The sequence below is a fragment of the Caloenas nicobarica genome, chromosome 24 (genome assembly GCF_036013445.1).
Source record: "Caloenas nicobarica isolate bCalNic1 chromosome 24, bCalNic1.hap1, whole genome shotgun sequence".
In the NCBI taxonomy this organism is placed as follows: Eukaryota; Metazoa; Chordata; class Aves; order Columbiformes; family Columbidae; genus Caloenas; species Caloenas nicobarica.
Genome location: NC_088268.1, coordinates 6,125,236 through 6,137,903, shown reverse-complemented (window position 1 = coordinate 6,137,903; position 12,668 = coordinate 6,125,236). Strand labels below are relative to the sequence as shown.

The window sequence follows — 12,668 nt, the reverse complement described above, 5'->3', positions numbered from 1 at the left end:
AGGGACATGTGGAGGGGACGTGGGGGCCACAGCCCCATCAATCCAATTAGCGTGGCCATTGACTGGCTGCGAGACGTGACAGGAGCCAGGGGGGTGACCCGGGGCTGAGCACTCGTGTCCCCGCACACCGCTGTGACACCGCGGCCACGCCACGGGGACGAGTCCCCTTGGGGCTGAGGACAGGCGCAGGCTCGGGACCCCCGCGGTGGCACCGCCTCGCACCGGGACCCCCCTGCCGCTCGCCGGGGTGACAGCCGGGTCGGGAGCGGGGACCATGTCCCCTCCAGCCGGGCCGGTGACACCCCACAGGGTCCCCTGAGCTATGTCCCCCCCGTCCCCTCTGTCCCTCTGGCTCGAGATGTGTCTGGTTCTGGGCAGGAGCCTCCTGGGGCTTTTGGGGACCCTCTTCTGCCACCTGTCCCCACCCCAGCACCCACATGGTGGCTTTGATGGCCCTTTCCTGGCAGGGACCAAGCGCCGCTGCTCACAGCACGTCCCTGCCGGGCGCCTCCATGCCTCAGTTTCCCCAGGCTGGGTGATTGCTCCTTATTGCCAAATCCATAATGAATTAGTGTCCCCCCGCATGGGGGACGGAAAGGGCAGCTCATCTGTCCTGGAGGGCGGTGACAGCGGTCGATGGCGGGGCTGCGGTGACAGGGGCTGCAGCAGCTGCTCCGTGCCCTGCCCTGCCGTCTGGGGAAACTGAGGCAGCCACAGCTGTGACCCTCTGTCTGTGCTGTCCCCTGAGGGTGGCTTGTGCCATGGCCGTGTCCCATGTGCTGTGTCCCATGTGCTGTGTCATGGCTGTGCCGTGTTTGTGTCCCTGTGTGTAGCCGATGTCCCCATGAGCCACTGCCATGTTCCAGGGCTGTGCCATGTGCCAGGGTTGCGTGTCACATCCATGTCCATGTGCCATGTCCGTGTGCCAGACCTGTGTGTCACATCTGTGTCTGTGTGCCATGTGCCACATGCCATGTCTGTGTCCTGCGGCTCCGTGCCATGTCCCTGCGCCATGTCTGTGTGTCCCACCAGTGTCCCTGACACTCTGTGCATGTCCCGTGCCCCTTGGTGCAGACTGGGGGGCTCTGCCAAGGGACAGTGACAAGCTGCTGGCATGTGTCCCCCGGGGCTGGTGGTGGGGGGGCTGCTGGTGTCCTGCGGTGCCCGTGGGTCGGTGCGGGGGAGGGAGGAGCCAGCAGCCCCTGCAGAGGCTTTAAAACCCCGGGCGGGTGGAGGAGCCACCACGTCCCCAGCACTGTCACCCGCTGCCAGGCCCTGCCTGTCACCTCCCACCTGCTCCACCGTGAGTGCGGGGACAGCCCAGGGATGGGGCTGGGGACCTGGGGGTCTTATGGAGGGGAGGCTGGAACCCTGGGAGGGAGGTGTCCCCTTGGGGAACTCGGGGGTCTCTGGAAATCCCTGGGGCAAGATGTCCCTTTAGGGAGGGGGGGGGTCTCTGCAAGGGAGATGTCTCAAGGGGGCAATGGGGGGGAGCTGTCTCTTAGGGGGGACGGTGGTCCCACGCTGGGGAGGGTGATGTCCCTGGGGAGCCAGGGGGCCCTGGGGGTGTGACATCCCCATGGGGACGGGGGCTTTGGTGGAGGCAGATCTGCTGCGGGCGGGGCCGGGGGCACCCAAGGGTGACAGGGGTGACACGCGCCTGGGGCTGCCCCGTCCCCACACAGATGGTGACGTCCCCGCGGCGCGCGCTGGCAGCCGTGTCTCTCTGCGCGCTGCTGTGCCTGGGCACGCTGGCGGCCGCCTACCCCCCCAAACCCGAGAGCCCCGGGGACGACGCGTCCCCTGAGGAGGTGGCCAAGTACTTCTCGGCCCTTCGCCACTACATCAACCTGGTGACACGGCAGAGGTGAGTGCGGGCACGTGTGACACGCACATGCGAGCCCAGTGGCACTCGTGCAAACCCCTTTGCACGTGTAGGGAAGTTCCCGTTTGCACGCTCGTGCCTCCCCGTTCGCATACCTGTGTGCTCCGTTGCTCGCACTGGCAGTTCCCGTTTGCACACTTGTGCACATCCCTTTGCACGTTTGTGCATGCGAGATCCCGCGTGCACCCGCATGCTCCATGTCCTGCAGGTACGGCAAACGTGCCGGTGTCGGGGCCGCCGTGTCCGAGCTGCTCCAGGGGGCCACCAGTGACAGGTCATGGTGAGTGTCCCTGTCACCCTGTGCACAAGGAATGGGCTGCGCCCTCTCCTGCACCGTGGGGTGGGGGTCCTGAGGGTAGTTCGGGGTCCCAGGGGGTGCTGGGGATCTCGTCCCCCCTTTTCTCACCCAGTTCTTCCCCACAGGTACGACGATGACTCCGTGTGGTGACCAGCTCCCCCCGCCCCCCATCCCCCAAATCCTCCCTGTCTCTCCGTGTCTCCCCAGGGGACCAGGGGCTCCGCCGCAGGGTGGCCCCAGCACCCAGAGCCAGTGCGGGCCCCCCTGTCGAGAGGGCCGGGGACCCCCAGAGCCCAGCCTGGGGGTGTCCCGCTGGGGGGGACCCCGACCCCCTCCCCTCCCCATCACTGTTGGGGGGTCCCGCGCGGCCCCTGCACCCTTGGCCAGCGGCAATAAAGACATGATCGTGGGCACCTGCCTGGGCTGTGTGTGGGGCCGGGGGGGGCCGGGGGGGAAGCGACAAGGGACAGAGGGACCCGCTGGGGTGCAGGGGATGGGGGGAGAGTGGGGGGGGTCAGGAGGTGGAGGGTTAGTGGGGACCGGAGTTGGGGGGACAGTGGGATGGGAGTGGGGTGCGCCAGGGGGCTGGAGCACTCGGGAGTTGGATACTGGGGTGCACTGGGTGTGGGGGCGCACTGGGTATGGGGGTGGTGGGGGGCGCTGGCAGTGGGTGCTGGGGTGCACGGGGTACGGGGGTGCAGGGTGCACCGAGTTCACTGCTGTGGGTTACTGGGGTGCACTTCATGGGCAGCAGGGTGCACAGTGAGGTCCCTGGGGAGGCTGCAGCTGCTGGGGGCTGTGTCAGGGCTGGGCCAGAGGCCCCCCAGGCTGGGGGACCCCCCCGACCCCCAGCCCAACCCACGGTAGCAGTGCAGGGACAGCCACATCCTCGCTCACGGTCACAGCGGGAGCTGCTGCTGGGCCCCTCTCTCCCGCTGCCACCACTGCTCCTCCTGTGCCCCCGTCCCGCTGTCCTTCCGCCCCACCCCAACCCCAATGGCTCACCTTTCACCCAACCCCCTCCTTGTCCATCTGTCTGCTCCTCCTGTGTCCCACTGTCCATCCCTCGCTGTCCCTCTGTCCTGCTGCCCACCTCTCCCACCAGCCTCCCCGAGCTGTCCCACTCTGTCCCCACAGATGTCCCTCTGTCCCTCCGTTCATCCGTGGGGCCAGGATGCTGTGGAACAGACACTGGATACCCGATCTGTGTCCTCGGCCCCACTGGGACCCCCCCCCAGCCTGAGGTCAAACATTAACCAAGGTGGCGTGAGGGGCCAGCTGTCCCTGTCACCCCCCAGATGGCCCCTGTCCCCCCCCCGGCCATGTGGCCACCTGGCCACAGGTGCTCCGTGGCAGGGTGACATCAGCAGGGGGACAGGGGCATATAAGGGACAGCGCTGTGGTGGCAGCTGTGTCACTGAGGAGCCAGGGAGTTGGCAGCCACGTCCCCTCGTCTCACCGTGTCCCTGTCACCGCTCCTGGAACCAGGTGAGTGGGGCTGGGGGTGCAGGGGGGTGCGGGGGGACAGAGGGTGGCGAGCGTGGGGTGTGCAGGTGTGTAAGGGAGTGTGTGTGCACGTGTGTGCACAGCTGTACACGTGTGCGTGCACACCAGTGTGCTCTGTGGGAGTGGCGGTTTTGTGTGTGTGCGTGTGCGCACTTGGAGCTGAAACGGGTGAGTGTGCAAGGGGTTTGTGCAGGGCTGTGTGTGTGCACCCCAGGAGCAGAGGTTTGGGGGGTGTGTGTCTGTGTGCGTGCAGAGTGGTGCGTGCTCCAGGGTGTGTGTGCGTGTGCTGGGTGGCGTGTGTGCATGTGCCCTCGGCACTGAGGCCACAGTGTGGGCACAGCCATGGCCCCCCGCTGGCCCCCCCTGCTGCTGCTGGCCTGTGCCCTGGCACTGCTGGCCGGGTGTCCCGGCACCGCCAGTCCTGTGCAGCCCACCTACCCCGGGGACGACGCGCCCGTCGAGGACCTGCTCCGCTTCTACAACGACCTGCAGCAGTACCTCAACGTGGTCACCAGGCACCGGTGAGCGGCAGGGTGCTGGCGGGGACACGTCTGTGCAGCCTTGCGGCACGCTGCCCAGTTGCAACATGATTCCTGTTGTAGTTGTACTCCCAGTTGCAATGTACCCCTGTAGTGATGCGTTGCTGCATTGCAATGTGCTCCCCATTGCAAAGTGCTCCCTGTTGCAATCCGCCTACCTGCTGCAACCAGATCTTTGTTGCAGCACACTCTCCACGGCAGCATGCTCCATATTTCAGTGCACTCCCCACTGCAGCGCATTCCCCATTGCAACACATTCCTCACTGCAGCATGCTCCCTCATTGCAATGCGCTGCATAATGCACTCTCCTGCTGCAACCAGCTCCCTTCTGCATCAATCTCCCCCATCGCAGCTCATCGTTGCACCATGCTGCCTCATTGCAACCTTCTCCACTGCTGCCGCTGGCTCCCTGTTGCAATGCAGTTACTGCTGCAACGTGCTCCCTGCTGCAATCTGCTCCTCTTGCCATGTGCTCCTGATTGCAGCCTGTTCCCCATTGCAATGTGCTGCTCCCTTGCAACCTGCTCCCTTGCTGCACCTTTGCTGGCGGCAGCCGCTCCCTCTTGCGGCACGCTCCCCGTTGCACAGGCTGTCCCCGGTAACGTGCTCCCCTCGCAGATATGGCAAGCGGTCAGGCAGCCGGGCGCTGTGCGAGGAGCCCTTCGGTGCCACAGGGTACTGACCCTCAGGTGAGGGGTGATGGGGGGGTCTGCGCAGCAACTGAGAAGGGGGGCTGGGGACTGAGTGGTGGGTGAACCCCCCAGCGCCACCTGTGCCTCAGTTTCCCCAACAGGCGCTATCCTGGGTGCAGGTGGGGGAGTCGCGGGGTGGGGTACGTGGGGTTGGGGGTATTGGGGGGGCAGTGCGGGTGCCAGGGTGCTGACCCCCTCTCGTTGCAGAGGCACCGCTGGGACGGAGCAGGTGAAGAGGAGCTCAGGGTGGGGGGATGCAGCCCCCGCAGCCCCCACCACCCGGGGCCGGGTGCCCCCGCAATAAACCCCCTTGCAGCCACCTTCTGCCTCTGTCTGCTGGAGGGGACGGGAGTGCCTGGGGGGGCACTGGGGGTGGCCGTGCTGGGCACCGTGGAGGCACTGGTGGTGGGGGCACTGGGCATACTGGTGCTAAGGACACTGGGGATGCTGATACTGGGACACTGGTGCTGTGACATGGCGTGGGTGCCCCACTCTGGGGGTGTCAGTGCCGGCACTGGGGTCCCCCCCGTGGCGCACACTGGGGCTGACATGGGGCCTCGTGTGTCCCCGCACACGCGTGTGCACACGAGCGGGGCGCGGTGCCTTTAAATCCGCGTCCCCCCCGCCCGCGCAGCGCTCCCCGCCCCCCCCCCCGCTGCCATGGCAACCGCGCGGCCCCCGCGCCCCCCGCCCGCCCCCTTAAAGGGGCCGAACCCCCCGTTCCCCCCTCCCCAACCGCGGGCAGCTGCGCGGCTGCGTGCGGGGGGGCTCCCACGGGTGAGCACGGGGCTGCAAGGGGGTGCATGCACGGGTGGGCGTATTCGGGGGCGTCCCGTGGGTTTGCACGCGAGCGTGAGCACGCAGGGGTGTGCGTGCACACATGGGTGTGAGCGTGCACGGAACGGGTGTGTCAGCAGGTGTGCACGCGTCTACACACGTGTGCAAGCTCGCACAGGTTAATTGCACGCGCGTGTCAGCACCCCCCCGCCCGCGAGTGTGCAAACCGTTTGCCCGCCCATTTGCACGGCCGTTTGCATCCCCATTTGCACCCCCATTTGCACGCTGCCCGCGTGCCGGGCCCTGGGCGAGGGGCCGGGGGGGCTCCGCGGGGTGGGGGGGCGCGGGCGGGGGCCGCGGTACCCGGATCTGGGGGGGCGGGCGCCAGGCCCAGCTCTGCCGCCGCAGCCATGAGCGGCCCCGGGGCCCCCCCGGCCGCCCCCGCCGGCGCCCCCGTGGGCCCCCAAGGTAGGAGGGGTCCCGGGGGGGTGATGCCACGCGGGGGGCTGGCGTGGGCGAGGGGATTTGGGGACGGGTACGTGGGGGAGTGAGCTGGGGGCAGGGAGATCGGGCTTGGGGGGGGTCTCTTGGGTCGTGCCGTGACTCCCAGACACGGGGGGGCTGTCTGGATCGCCCCCCTCGGCTGCATCCGAGCATCCCCCGGCATTGCAGCGAGCGCAGCCTCGCGGTGCAGCGGCTGCCGGTTGCATCACAGCCCCAGCTGCATCACACCCCACCGAATCACATTGCACCCCCCCAACTGCATTGCAACCCCTCACTGCTTTGCACTCCCATTGCATCGCACCCTCCAGCTGTGCTGCAACACCCACATTTGCGTTGCAGTCCTCCCATTGCATTTTTATCCCCCCCAGCTGTATTGCATCCCCCATTTGCAGGGCAACCCCCCAGGTGCTGCATGTACTGGGTGTGGGGAATACCCCCCCCAGAGGGCTTTAGGGGGATTTCCCCCCACATCATCAGTGCAGTCCCCCCAAAGTGCTGACCTGGGCGGGGGGGATTCTCCTTGTGGTTGCCACTGCAGGGACTGGGAGTGCAGTGTGCAGGTATTGTGTGCTGGGGGGCCCTGGGGGGCATGTTGGGGGGCAGCAACTCTTTGCATAGGGGTGGGGTGCTCCTTGGCTGGGCAAACTGAGGCACGGGGGTCTGTGGTGCTGGGCAGCCAGGGTTAGACTCACCCCCGGCACCCAGCCAAGCAGGGCAGGGTGACGATTTGGGGGGCATGTCTGTGTGTCTGTCCTTCCTGTAGGATGGGGGCGGTCCCTGCTCCCAGGGGACCCCACCACTGTCCCCACTTCCCCCGTTCCCTGCCCAGGTCCCATAACCAGGAGGTGGGGGGGGCAGGATAGGGGGACGAGTACCCCCCTGGCTGTGTTTGACGTTGCTGCTCTCTCCGGCTCTGCCCTCCCTGCTCCATGTCCGCATGTCCCTGTGTCCCTGCTCCATGTCCCTGTGTCCCCCAGCCATGCAGCAGGTCCTGGACAACCTGATGGGGCTCCCCGGTGCCCCGGGGGCGGCTGACCTGGACCTCATCTTCCTCCGTGGCATCATGGAGAGCCCCATAGTAAGGTCCTTGGCGAAGGTACAGTGACATGGGGGTGGCACTATGTCCCCCCCGGTACCCCGCTGTGGGTGGCAGCACGTGGGGGCACTGGGAGGGTGTGGGAGCACAGGTGGGTGTGCATGGGTGGACACGTGTACGGGTGCACGAGTGTGCGTGTGCCTGTGTTGTGTGGAGGGAGATGTGTGTGCGTATACGTGCATGTGTATGGATGCATGTAGGCCTGCATGCACGTGTGTGTGTGCAGACAGAGTGGTGTCTTTGCACGTTTGCACGTGTGTGTGTGTATGCATGTGTGTATGTGTATGCACACGTGTGTGTTGGGACCAGCTCCTTGGGGGTGTTAGCCGGGTGTGGGGGCAGCACGGAGGTCTCTGATCCCCCCTGGCCCCCCAGGCGCACGAGCGGCTGGAGGAGACGAAGCTGGAGGCAGTTGGGGACAACAACGTGGAGCTGGTGCAGGAGATCCTGCGTGACATCGGGCACCTGGCGCGGCAGGACAGCGCGGCCGCCGAGCTGGCGCGCATCCTGCGTGAGCCACACTTCCAGGTGGGCGTGCAAGGGCGTGCGAGGGGTGTGCGAGGGGTTGTGCAGGGCGGGGGTGACGGCCCCCCCACTCATTGCAGTCCTTGCTGGAGACCCATGACTCGGTGGCCTCCAAGAGCTACGAGACACCCCCCCCCAGCCCCATCCTGGACCCCACGTTCAGCAGCCAGCCCGTGCCCCCCGACGCCGTGCGCATGGTCGGCATCCGCAAGGTGGCCGGGGAGAACCTGGTGAGCATGGCAGGCTGGGGGCATTGCAGGGGGCTGGTGGCATTGCAGGGGACTGGGTACATCACAGGGTGCTGGGGGTGCTGGGGACATTGTGGGGTGCTGGGGAGTTGCTAGAGACATCATGCGGTGCTGGGGGTGTTGGGGATGTTGCAGGGAGCCAGGGAGTTGCTGGGGTGATGGGTGGGTGCCGGGTGGGTGGCGTGGGACGCAGGGACACTGAGGGGGCTGTGCCCGCAGGGGGTGACGTTCCGGGTGGAGCGGGGGGAGCTGGTCATCGCCCGCATCCTGCACGGGGGGATGGTGGCGCAGCAGGGGCTGCTGCACGTGGGGGACGTCATCCGCGAGGTGAACGGGCGGGAGGTGGGCAGCGACCCGCGGGTGCTGCAGGACAGCCTGCGCCACGCCAGCGGCAGCGTCGTGCTCAAGATCCTGCCCAGCTACCAGGAGCCGCACCCGCCCCGCCAGGTACCGCCCCGCCCTGACCCCACCCCGCGCCACGCCCTGACCACACCCTGTGCCACACCCTGCGCTCCACCCGGCATCCTGCCCTGCCCCTGCCCAGCCCCCTGCCCACAGGTCCCCTGTGCCTGTGTCCTCCCATCCCAGTGTCCCCGTGTCCATGTTGTCCCTCGGCCACCCCGCCAATGTCCCAGTGCTCCTGTGTCCCATGGGTCCCTGTCCCCTGGCCTCACCTCCTCCTGTGTCCCCTGAGCCCCATGACCCCCTGTCCCTCTGCTCATGGCCCCTGCACACTGGGAGGGATTCGTCCCATGCCCATGTGCCCCGTGGCTAGCGGGACCCTGGTGTCCCTGCAAGGGCACCCAGCTGAGGTGGCACCTGCCCTGTCCCTGTCCCCATCCCCACGGCAGGACCTGGGTGGCAAAGGGTGCTCGGTCCCCCCTCCCTCCCCATGCAGGCGCAGGCGCTGCCGTCACCCTGACTCCCTGGGGACAAAGCCACCCTGTCATTGCCTGCCCTGGCACTGCCTGTCCCTGCGCTGTCCCTGTGGCACCCTGGTGCTGCCAGCGCCGGGCAGGGGACCCGTGTGCAAGCACGGGCGTGTGCACCGCAGGGTGTGCGTGTGCAACACGCTCCTGCACGCATGTCTGGCATCGTGTGCGTGGTGGTGGCGGCGCTGGGCGCGTGCGTGTGCGTGGGGCTGTGCGTGGGGCTGTGCGTGGGAGTGCTGTGGGGCGCGGCGGCGGCCGCCGGTGCTGCCGGCGTGTGTGCAGGGGCTGTGCGGGCCTGGCTGTGCCGGGTGGGGGGCGGCTGGGGCGGGGGGGGTTCCTAGTGGGTGCACACGCGTGTGTGTGGTGCAGCACCTCCCTTTCTCACCGGCACCAGCGAAACTGAGGCACAGGCCAGCAGCATCTGGGTGATGCGGACTAGGGAACCCAGGCACTCGGTGGCCACCGCTGCCCCCTCCGCTAACCCTTCCGGTCCCCAGGTCTTTGTTAAGTGCCACTTCGACTACGACCCGGCCACCGACAGCCTCATCCCCTGCAAGGAGGCCGGGCTCAAGTTCTGCACTGGGGACCTGCTGCAGATCGTCAACCAGGATGACCCCAACTGGTGGCAGGTCAGGGGGTCCTGGGGGGGTCCTGGCCCTTTTCCCCCCTCCTGGGGAACCCCGGCAGCTGAGGTCCATGGAGGGCCGGGGTGTTCTGGGGGGTCCCTGTGGGGCGAGGGCTCCCAGGGAGCAGGGGGGTCCCGTGGGCCAGGGTCCCCACGCGGTGCTGTGCCCAGGCGTGCCACGTGGAGGGCGGCAGCGCGGGACTGGTGCCCAGCCAGCTGCTGGAGGAGAAGCGCAAAGCCTTTGTCCGGCGGGACGCCGAGGTGGCCGCTGCATCGGGTACGTACGTGGCCCCCACATCGGGTACGTGGGCCCCACCCCGGTTCTTGGTGGGGAGGTGGCCCTGGGGGCCGGGGGACACGTGGCCACCTCCCGAGGGGGAGGACAGCGGGTCCCCTGCACCCCGCGATGATGTTCCCATTGCCATGGCACTGCCCTCGTGGCAGGTTCAGCTCCTGTGGCGCTGTCCCCGTGCCATGGCACTGTCCCTGTCCCCGTCCCCAGCTCAGCCAGCGCCTGTGCCCTCGGCAGGGGCCCTGTGTGGCAGCCTCAGCGGGAAGAGGAAGAAGAGGATGATGTACCTGACGACGAAGAATGCCGGTGAGGATCCCCTGAGGGCGTCCCCCCAGGGCAGGGGGGACAGTCCCCAGGTCATGCCCGTGGCAGGCTCGTGGTGGCACCTCATGGGATGGAGTGTCCCAGGGTCCCTATGGCACCTGGCTGGGGGTGACAGCCCTGTCCCTCGCACAGAGTTCGACTGCCACGAGCTGCTGATCTATGAGGAGGTGGCGCGGATGCCACCGTTCCGCCGGAAAACACTGGTGCTGATCGGGGCGCAGGGCGTGGGGCGCCGCAGCCTCAAGAACAAGCTCATCATGTCGGACCAGGCACGCTACGGCACCACCATCCCCTGTGAGTGTCCCCGTGTCCCCCAGCATCCCTGTCCCCTGCCAGCGTCACCATGCCCAGCACGGCTGGTGCAACCTGGCAGCCCCGCGTCCGTCCCCGTGGGCTGTCGGTGCCCCCAGGGCGGGACCCCCGGGGTGGGGGGTTCCACTGATGGGCCACCCCTGGGCAGACACGTCGCGGAAGCCGAAGGAGAGTGAGAAGGACGGGCACGGGTACCGGTTCGTGTCGCGGGGGGAGATGGAGGCGGACATCAGGGCTGGGCGGTACCTGGAGCACGGCGAGTACGAGGGGAACCTCTACGGCACCAAGATCGACTCCATCCGTGCCGTGGTGGAGGCCGGCAAGATGTGCATCCTGGACGTCAACCCCCAGGTAGGGGACACAGGGGACACACCACGGGGGTGGTCGGGGCTGCCCCCCACGCAGAGCTCAGCGCCGTCCCCTCCTGCGCAGGCAGTGAAGGTGCTGAGAACGGCTGAATTCGTGCCATACGTGGTCTTCATCGAAGCCCCGTGCCCCGAGACGCTGCGGGCCATGAACCGCGCGGCGCTGGAGAGCGGCGTGGCCACCAAGCAGCTGACGGTGGGTCCCCTCCCCGGGGGGACGTGACGGGGGGCCCGGGGCAGGGGAAGCTGAGGCAGGGTGTGTGCTGGGCAGGAGGCTGATGCCCGGCGCACGGTGGAGGAGAGCGGGCGCATCCAGCGCGGCTACGGCCACTACTTCGACCTCAGCCTGACCAACGACGACCTGGAGCGCACGTTCGGGCGGCTGCGCGAGGCCATGGAGCGCCTGCGCGCCCAGCCCCAGTGGGTGCCCGTCAGCTGGGTCTACTAGAGCCCCCGGGGACTCGCGGCCCCCCACCCGGACAGGGGAGCTGGGGGGCTTGTGCCCCCACCATCACACCCACTGATGTGGTGAGCGTGCCGTGCTCAGCCCCGTGGGGGCAGCGGTCTGGCTCTCTGCAGGGCCCCCCCCACTCGTGTGCAGCCCCCCCCTCTCTCCTACACAGCCCCAGGTTTATGGGGGGGCAGAAGCAGACAGTGAGGTCCTGGGGCGTGGACAGATGCCCCCTCGCTGTGCCCAGCACCCACAGCTTTTCACTGCCAAAACCTGACCCATCCCCGTATCATTCTGGGGGACTGTGCCCCCCTAGCTGCTGGGGGCACGGGGAGGATGAGGTTCCGGCCCCTTGGGTCCCCAAGCTGCAACCCCCCCGGGGTCCCCCTTTCACCCTTACCAGGGGGTCCCTCAGTGTCCCTTGTGCCCCCATCACCCCTTCCCAGGTAGCAATAATCCCTCTAACACCTCCCTGCCCGTGTGGGTTCAGCTCTGTAATTAACCCTTAATTAACCCTCTAATTAACCCCCGGGGAGGGGGCTGGTGCTGGCGGTGGCCTGAGGGATGGGGACACGGGGAGCACAGGGCACACACGTGCAGGTGTGTGTGCACATGCGTGCGTCCCCGTCCCAGGCCACCCCTGTCCCAGGGACCCCCGTCACGGCCACCCCAGTCCCCAGGTTTCTCCTTTTTGGTATTTTGCTGTGACTTTTATTAAAGATAAAGAAGATAAAAGCGGCAGGTTTGTCCCTTACGGCGGAATCCAGCTGAGGTGGGGCACCCCTGTGGGGAGGTCACAGTGTCACCGGTGTCACCCCTGCCCTTCTCCCACCTGCTGCTGATGGGTTTTCTCTGCAATTCTGTGTTTTGCCCAGTTTGGTGCCGGAGGGTGTTTGTGGAGCGGGTGGGGGGTGCGTGTGTGTGCACGTGGGTGTGTTTGGGGTTTGTGGGTGCTGGGGGGTGGGTTCGGGTGCTGGGGGGGGGTGTGTTGGGTGTGGGTGACGTTGCCAGGGCCGTGCTCGCTGCTGCCGGGAGGGGTCAGCAGAGCTGCACCGCAGCGGGGGGGCTGCGGGGGGACAAGGGTGTGTGTGCGTGTTTGCACAGGGCTGCGGGTGTGCACGCGTGTGCACAGGAGTGTGTGTGCATGTTAGCACGTGTGTGCAGTTTGCATGGGTGTGGAGGGTGTGTGTACTTCATTGCACAAGTGTGGGCATGCAGGCATTTGCACGCTGCGCGTGTGCATGCACACACGTGTGTGCAGCACCCTGCCTGCCAGCGCACACCAGCACCACCGCCG

The 12,668-nt window shown here is 67.4% G+C and overlaps 3 protein-coding genes across 4 annotated transcripts; all 3 read left to right on the top strand.

Annotated features, from left to right (window-relative positions):
- The first annotated feature begins 1,685 nt into the window (after positions 1-1,685).
- On the top strand, positions 1,686-2,385 carry LOC135997990 (peptide YY-like). Its single transcript, XM_065651002.1, has 3 exons — positions 1,686-1,867; positions 2,094-2,165; positions 2,309-2,385. The coding sequence occupies exons 1-3, from the start codon at positions 1,686-1,688 to the stop codon at positions 2,331-2,333; spliced, it is 279 nt and encodes a 92-aa protein (XP_065507074.1). The 3' UTR covers positions 2,334-2,385.
- Positions 2,352-12,001, top strand: MPP2 (MAGUK p55 scaffold protein 2). 2 transcript variants are annotated; one of them, XM_065650977.1, is made up of 12 exons: positions 2,352-2,370; positions 7,179-7,297; positions 7,673-7,825; positions 7,903-8,052; positions 8,290-8,517; positions 9,500-9,631; positions 9,799-9,904; positions 10,157-10,225; positions 10,376-10,537; positions 10,704-10,906; positions 10,988-11,116; positions 11,192-12,001. In XM_065650977.1, the coding sequence occupies exons 2-12, from the start codon at positions 7,181-7,183 to the stop codon at positions 11,366-11,368; spliced, it is 1,626 nt and encodes a 541-aa protein (XP_065507049.1). In that variant the 5' UTR covers positions 2,352-2,370; positions 7,179-7,180; the 3' UTR covers positions 11,369-12,001. The 2 variants fall into 2 exon arrangements, with proteins under 2 accessions (XP_065507049.1, XP_065507048.1); XM_065650976.1 differs by lacking the exon at positions 2,352-2,370 and adding an exon at positions 6,091-6,165.
- Positions 4,032-5,224, top strand: LOC135998007 (pancreatic polypeptide-like). Its single transcript, XM_065651024.1, has 3 exons — positions 4,032-4,210; positions 4,847-4,903; positions 5,128-5,224. The coding sequence occupies exons 1-3, from the start codon at positions 4,032-4,034 to the stop codon at positions 5,222-5,224; spliced, it is 333 nt and encodes a 110-aa protein (XP_065507096.1).
- Positions 12,002-12,668: the final 667 nt, after the last annotated feature.